This window comes from Rattus norvegicus, chromosome 19 (genome assembly GCF_036323735.1).
Source record: "Rattus norvegicus strain BN/NHsdMcwi chromosome 19, GRCr8, whole genome shotgun sequence".
NCBI lineage: Eukaryota > Metazoa > Chordata > Mammalia > Rodentia > Muridae > Rattus > Rattus norvegicus.
Genome location: NC_086037.1, coordinates 55,898,536 through 55,906,679, shown reverse-complemented (window position 1 = coordinate 55,906,679; position 8,144 = coordinate 55,898,536). Strand labels below are relative to the sequence as shown.

Sequence of the window (8,144 nt, the reverse complement as noted above, 5' to 3'; positions counted from 1 at the left end):
GTGCGCATGCGCAAGCAAGAGCTGCTCCCTGCCCCTCTTATGATTGGGTGGGAGGAGCCAACTTCAAAGCCCTAGCCAATGGAGCTTAGGCTTGGCTTGGACTGTGAGTGGCCGTTGGGGAAGCCTAACCGCCATGTTGAGCGGCGATGGCCGGAGCTGCTGGCCTAGTCGAGGCCGAGCCCGAGCCCGTGCCCAAGCGCGGAATTCACTTTCCCTGCCCCTGACTGGTGTGAGTATCTGTGTGGGTAGCCTTCCTTCCACATCTTTAGGCGCTTTTCTCGCTGTTAGAAAGAAGGTAGGGGAATGATTAAAAGCTGAGGAGACTTGACCCTCAGCAAAGCACCAGGCCTCAGGCCTTTGAGATGTCGCAGAACCCAGGGGCGGCCTGCCAAGAGTTAGGAAACAGACTGGCATCGGCTACATGGAAATAATAAGTACAGGAGACTGAACTAAAGTGCCTAGTTGGTCCTTCTTCACACCCCACTTTGGACAGACACCACGTTCTTTCTCCTCAGAAGTCTAACATTGCTCAACTATGTTGGGATGACTCTGAGAGTCTAGACTTTTTGTTTTTGTTTGTTGTCTATAACAGCGCTTGCTCTGTAGGCCAGGCTGGCCTCGAACTCAGAGATCCACCCGCTTCTCTCCCAAGTGCTGAGATTAACTAAAGGCACGAGCGCCACAATGCCGAGCTTAGATATTCATTTTAATAGAAAAGATAACACACTTAATTTAATTCAGGATACAATGTCCTGTGATGGGTACAGAGGCTGCTTTTGGTATTCTTTGTTGGTACTCTGAACGATCTTACTTGCCCTAGGCTAGCCTTAAACTCAATATATAGCCAACGATAATCTTGAACTGGATCTTACGGCTTCCACCTTCCCAATGCAAGTATTACGGGGGAACCACTTGGCTTAACTTGGAGAGTGCTTCAGTTGAAATTTCGCATTTATGTTGGAGTGACTAGACATTCAGGGTCTAGAATGTGCTGCTGGGCATATCTACTTTTAATTCCACGTTTTATTTCTTGAGTCTCGTAATAGAAAGCTAGGTTGTGTGTGTGTGTGTGTGTGTGTGTGTGTGTGTGTGTGTGTGTGTGGCGGGGGTGGGGGTGGGGGTGGGAGGCAAGCTGGTTGACTTTTAAATTACTTTTGGGCAATTTCATAAAGGGTCATAGCAATCTGGTCAAGAGTTTTCCAACTCTTTAATCCTTCCATCCCCCAGAAACTGAGGTATTTGTTAATTGTTACTATGTTATTTCCTTTGTTGTTTATCTGAAGTAAAATTTGGCCGGTTTTGGGGGGGGGTTGTTTTTTTGTTTTTGTTTTTGTTTTGTTATTTTGTCTTTTGTAGTCCTGGGTGATATGGAACTATGTCGACCAGGCTGGCCTCAAACTCATAGAGATTCACCTGCCTGTGCTCCCTGCGTGCTGGGCTTATTTATAATGACTTACATCAACACTGAGCTGTGTTTTATTTAGTTTTTTTTTTTTTTATTAACCTGGTAGTGAAGGTGCCCACCTTTAATCCCGGCACTGAGGAGGGAGAGGTAGGTAGATCTCTGTGAATTTGAGGCCAACCTGGCCTATGGAGTGAGTTCTAGGGCAGCCAAGGCTACACAGAGAAATCTTGTCTCAAAAACAAAAAATAGTGGGGTGAAGGAAAGGTCCCGTTGATCTCCAACTCCTTATTCAGCCTATCACTGGGATCACAGCCTTCACCACAATGTTTTGTTTTGTTTTGTTTTTTTAAGATTCTGTCGCAAAAGAGGGAGGGAGGGGACAGAAAATGAGCACATAGAAATTAATTTGAGAGGATAAAATGAAATTGCAGATGGCAATGGTTCATGCTTGCAGTCCTAGCACTTTGGCGACTGAGGCAGGCAGGTCACGTGAGTTAGAGAAACCCCTCATAAACAGTCCCTGTTAGTTGTGTTTCTGATGACTTTAGGACTGTATACACACCTATGTGCGTTCGGCTTGTCTTTGGCAAACAAGTGGAACCTGTTCACATACTGTATTACATCTTGCATAACTTAGTAATTCGCTTCGATAAAATTTGTTTGGAATTTTTTAAATAACTTTCTCTAGTCTTGAAAAATACAAAATAACAAAATCTAGCTGCTTTTGGCCCCCTGGTTGTGCTTGGTTGTCCCCCTGCTGCCACCCCATTCTTACCTACTCAGCATTTCTTGAGGTTAACTTATTGCTTACAGTAAAATGTTTTCCTAAGTTCCAGGAAAATGCTGTTTCTTTCTATGGAATACACAGAATTAAGGCCTATTTAATCCCAGTTAGGGGAAACAGGCATTTCCATTCTCCTTTATTTTACTGTTCTAAAACTAGAACTAGTACCTCCTTTTTAAAATTAACCGAAATTAAGGCTGGAGAGATGGCTCAGAGGTTAAGAGCACTTGTTGCTCTTGCAGAGGACCACATGGTAGATCTGTAACTCCACTTCCAATGTATCCAACACCCTCTCTGACTAGGTATCAGGCACACATGTGGTGCACATACACATGCAAGCAAAACACTCATACACATAAAATTAGATGACTAAATCTATAAACTACCCAAAAGTAACTGAATAAAATGTACCCCCGAGTAAACTCTATTCTATACTATACTGTTGTGTGGCTGGTCCCTTAGGCCTTAGCATGGGCCCTCGGAGGCAACCCCTTTCCCCATACCTGACTGCACCTCCACCAAACATATGCCTTCTCTCCTTCTCTTTTTATAAAGTGCAACCCCAACTACACAACCTCTACATAGGAGAGGAGAGGAGAGCTGGCCATCTGGAGAAAGTGTAGATAACTCCAAAGTCATGTATTTTGCTATTAAACTGCGCTTGTCAATTCATTCGGGAACAGAATTGGTTTGATTGAATAAACTGCTTACTCTTTCTGGTCTCTGATCTCTACCAAATGTTTTCCTTGGCACCTTCCTTTGGTATTTCAAAGCTCAATTTGGGGCATATCGTTAAGCACTTAACCCTTTGTTTCACGTGACTGGTTGCCAATGCTTAGATGTCTTATTAAATTAAAAAGAACAGCTACTATTTTGACCTTAGCTAAAAGTCTGGTAAGGCACTTTTACACTGAGGCATTTTAAAGATCCTGGAAAGTTAAAACACTTGCTTATGTATTCTGACTGTAATAGTTATGCCACCATGCTAGTCGGGAATGTGATTTTCCGTCTTCAGTCCAAGAGCAGTTAATGCTGGCTACCTCAGTTGGGTTGTAGGGAGATCTGCAGCGAGGGGTGAGGGGTGGGCACCCGAAGAAGACGGTAGTGGCGCTGGATCCCCAGACCTTAGGGGCGCAGAGCTGACGCGACTCTGACGACACCGTGGCGCGCCGTTTCCGGTCTTCTGAGCGGCGGTGAATGATTTCCCCCGGGGCGGTGCTGGACCTCTCTGACACCCACCTGAGTCCGCGGTTGCACCGCCCAAGCGGGCAAACCTGCCAGCGCTGCCCGGGCACTGGGGACCATGGCCACGGATTCTTGGGCCCTAGCAGTGGACGAGCAGGAAGCCGCCGCTGAGTCGGTGAGTTGTCACCAACCGCTGGAGGACCAGGTGCCAAAGCTGTCAGGGTATCGGTCCCTTGGAAGGACACTTCTTAGGTTGTTTGGTACTGGACAGAGGACCCTGGCGGCATGGGGCCTGGGCCCAGAGCTGGCTTTGATTACCCAATCCCTTCCACCTTGTGTAAACTCAAGTTGTATGTTCGGTTCCCCATAGTGCTCAGCCACCCGCCTGTCTTCCTGGAATCAGGGCTGATAGCGATTGCACTCACAAACTCGGATGGTTGTATGTATCTTCAGAGCGGAGTTTCTTGGGCTCAGGGAGGATGTCTTACTCATAATTGTGTGACTCCTCCAACTGGTTATTGGCAGTGAGTGACTGACTGGTCTGTCAGTAAGTCTTCTTTTGGATGGCTTAACTCATTTTCTGAACCTGATACATAGTAGCAAGATATGAGTTAAATATTGCTAGATTTAACTTATAAACATCCTGAGTTCTAGCATAATTTTGAACCTAACTTAATATATATGTCTATGAATTTAACACGAATTAGGACCTTGTTCATTTTTTCTTAACTTTGAAAGAGTAAAGGTTTGAACCTGGCACTGTGGTGTGGCACCTCTCATCCTATCACTTGGAGGCTTAGACAGGAAGACTGCCCTCAAGTACAAGGCTACCCTGGGCTGCATAGTGATCTGTGAAATACACACACACACCCCAATACAACAAAGTAGTAAAATTCACTTGGGCTCGAAGCTTTTATTATAGTACGTATAGTTTAAAGAGAAATAGTATTTTGGGCTTGTGCATTGAGGGGTCATTTTTATTTATATTTTTTGGTTCTCAAGATAGGATTTCTTTGTATAACAGCCCCAGCTGTTCTGGGACTTCTTTTATAGACCGACCAGGCTGCCCTCAAACTCAAAGGGATTGTCCTGTCTCTGCCACCTGAATGTTGGGATCAAAGTTGTGCTCTACTACACCCAGCCTTTTTTATTTTTATTTTTAATCAGGACCTTGCTATATATATCTCAGGGTGGACTGGAACTCCTGATCTTCTACCACTTACCTCCTGAGTACTGTGGCCTGCTTGAGAAAAAAAATTTGTTGTTTTTTGTTGTTGATGTTGTTGTTGGGTTTTTTGTTTTGTTTTTGAGGCAGAGTTTCTCTGTGTAGCCCTGGCTGTCCTGGAATCTGCTCTGTAGACTAGGCTGGCCTCGAACTCAGAGAGACACCTGCCACTGCCTCTCAAGTACTGGGACTAAAAGTGTATGTCACCACGCCCAGCATTTTAAATATTTTTAATTATATTTATCTGGCTTTTGTGGGGTGGGGGAGAGATGTTGCCGTGGCACAGGCATGAGGGTCAGAAGACAGCAGGAGGAGTCCTTGTTCCTTGTAGGTCTTCAGGTGTGATGGCAAATGTCATCACCCACTGAGTCTTCTGGGCAGTCAATCCCCTTACTATATAAAACTCATTTTGCGTGGAATTCTTAATTGCTTTGTGGTTTCTGTATTTATTAGTAATTCACTCCTTAGCTCTTGACTGGCAGTCTGTGTATCAAGATGTCTAAATAAAGGAGTTGGGGATTTAGCTCAGTGGTAGAGCACTTAAGGCCCTGGGTTCGGTCCCCAGCTCCGAAAAAAAGAAAAGAAAAAAAAAATGTCTAAATTCACAAAGCATTGTAACAACTGTTTCTGTCATAACTTTTAGTCTCATTCAGACACTCCGTGTTTCGAGCACATTTTGTGAGAGAAGAGGAAACAGCAGATTTGCTTTCATTCTCTTTTTTATTTTTTTTATTGATTTTTTATGTGTATGAGTACACTGTAACTGTCTTCAGACACACCAGAAGAGGGCACCAGATCTCATTACAGATGGTTGTGAGCCACCACGTGGTTGCTGGGAATTGAACTCAGGACCTCTGGAAGAGCAGTCAGTGTTCTTAACCACTGAGCCATCTCTCCAGCCCTGCTTTCATTCTCATTCAGAGGGATTCCTGCTTCTCTTGTGTTAAATATAGTCTCTTCTTTCTCCTTTCCTTCCTTTCTCTAGATACAGGTCTCGTGTAGCCCCAGCTACATGGCCCATACCTGTGATTCAACAGTTGCCTGCCTCCCTGCACTGGGACTGAAGGTGTGCGTTAACACACCTGGCTCAGTAGCTCTCTTTAAAGGTCTGTGAGTACTAGAATTAGACCATGTTCCTGGTAGGGAACTGGGGAGTGCTTTAGCAATGTATGTAGTACCTTCTTTATCACACAGTGTACTGGAGGCTTTGCACTTACTGTCACTTAACGAGTCCTTGATCCCCAGAATGAATGAAAGATTTTTACATGTTTACAATATGCTAACCCCTCTGCTAATTCCCTTTGTCTCCTCTCTCCCTTACATTCCTCTCTGCTGCTCGGTAACACTAAAGCAGACAGACCATAGGTTTTATTTTAGTTTCCATGAAGACAAATGGTGTTCCTCCATCTGCAGCTAACCACCCAATCAACTTTTTCTCTCCTGCCTTCCCAATCTCATTCCCCCTTTCTTTGTTTTTGGACTTAGAGAAAAGACATAGAGAGCCTGTCTGTGGTTTGAGAAATAACCATTTCTTTGTAGTGATTTGTTATTCTTTTTACCCTTTACTAGATGATAGCTGAGTCTTCACTCAATATTCCGTGATTAGTCTGATTGCGCTAGATGCGAACAGAAATAGTCCTTGCCATTAAGATCTTCACATTCCCATGGGCAGACATAGGTCATGCCAGTATATTTCTAAATTTATACTGTTAGACAAAGTCCAGATAATTCTTGCCTTGGAACAGTTCTCTGATCTGTTTCTTCTTTTCCTGTCCCACCTCAGCCTGGCTGGGCAGTTTGGTTATGCCTGGTGTTGCAGTGCTCCAAGATGTGCCCAGTTAAACTGTCAGACCGTAGCACAAGGCAGCTTGAGCTTGACGCTGCGTGCAGTTGTGGTCTGGTTAGACTTAGCCAGACATAAGTAGTCATTTCGCTGACTCTCTGCCCATGATCCTTCTTGTCTGCTGTTGGCTGTCGAAAAGACACTGCACCTTTCCAATCGTCACATTTCTTTCCTTTCAGGACATGAGAAAATGGCAGCTCTGACGACATCTCCCTGAGAGAGTCTTTGTAAATCAAAGCATGAAGGAAACTTACAAAGTATAATTCTGCCGAGAGATTGTAATTAGGGCATCTGAGTTTGGGGCTACTGCGTAATTCTTTTTTTTTCTACTACTGTATTTATGGGAGATTTTGTTATTCTCTTTCACCCATTTGGAAGCAAAAGGAACCCAGCAGAACAATCTAATGAATCATCTTACTGAGTGTAGCTGGGGAGCACCCTTGAGAGCTGCTCTTCTACTCTCGTTAGGGAGGCTCTGTTGATTCGAGACTTATATGTGATTTCCTGACACTTTCTGTTCCCCCCACATTTAGTTGAGCAACTTGCATCTTAAAGAGGAGAAAATCAAACCAGATGCCAATGGTGAGTAGCTAAAGCTAGTTCATAAACAAATGCATTTTTGATTTGCTATTTCTATTTTGATAAAGCAACTACCTGAATAATTAGTGCATTTATACTAGACAAAATACTAGTGAATATTGGTATTTGTTTGACTTGGGTATCAGTAAACTAGGCTGTATAGTCAAAGAATGTTTAATAGAATTGAGAGTACCTAACTAGCATGTAAATTATTTAAATTTATTACTTAACCATAGGACTATATTGACAGAGATGATTTTTTTCAAACCATTCTTTATCTTCAGTTTGGGGTGAGATGCATAAAATTTGAGCAACTTGTAAGTTTACATATTCCAAATATCCTCCTGAATTTACATCTGTTAAAAAGTGTAAGGTGGGGGTTGGGGATTTAGCTCAGTGGTAGAGCGCTTGCCTAGCAAGCGCAAGGCCCTGGGTTCGGTCCCCAGCTCCGAAAAAAAGAAAAAAAAAGTGTAAGGTGGAGGACTAGGACTCTATCTTAATGGTAAAGTGCTTACCATCAGCACACAAGGCAATAGGTTCCACAGAACAACCATAAATCAATCAATATCAGAGCAATGCTAATTAATTACCTCATTCTGGAAATACAATCTTGTATATATTTTGCTGAATTACAATGTTGATTGAGTATGTGTATACATATGTATATATATACTTTAAAGATTTATTTATTATATATAAGTACACTGTAGCTGTCTTCAGACACACCAGAAGAGGGCATTAGATCCTATTACAGATGGTTGTGAGCCACCATGTGGTTGCTGGGATTTGAACTCAGGACCTCTGGAAGAGCAGTTAGTGCTCTTAACCACTGAGCCATCTCTCCAGCCCTGAGTATATATTTCTATTAGTCAATAATTTACTACACGGAATTTTTATGGCATTGTGCTCACATTGACACAACTGCAGATGTTTTATTGAGCACAAAGATGCTTCCTAATTAATGCTATTGTAGTTATCATTCTGTATTATTTCAGAAATGTCACTGCTGTGACAGAAGTATGCAGTTGTTTATAAAATAGGGTAAGGGGATCTGGAAATAATCACAGAAGGCAGTGTTGCTAAGCTTTATGTAGAAAGAATAAAATGGTTTTAGTAGTGGCTT

General features: G+C 43.1%; 1 protein-coding gene across 5 annotated transcripts in view; it reads left to right on the top strand.

Moving 5' to 3' along the window:
* Ddx19b (DEAD-box helicase 19B) overlaps positions 1-8,144 on the top strand; it is a 32,568-nt gene that overhangs the window by 3,455 nt on the left and 20,969 nt on the right. For 2 of the 5 annotated variants that reach the window (XM_063278292.1, XM_039098000.2), the window contains exon 2: positions 6,976-7,024. Coding sequence is in view for 2 of the 5 variants with exons in the window: in XM_008772534.3 (XP_008770756.1) it covers positions 134-229; positions 6,976-7,024 (145 nt within the window). In the remaining 3 variants the exon portion in view is untranslated. Of the gene's footprint in view, positions 1-28; positions 230-3,369; positions 3,550-5,585; positions 5,706-6,975; positions 7,025-8,144 lie in introns of those variants that run through there. The other 3 variants (XM_008772534.3, NM_001005895.4, XM_063278291.1) reach the window with 3 other exon arrangements.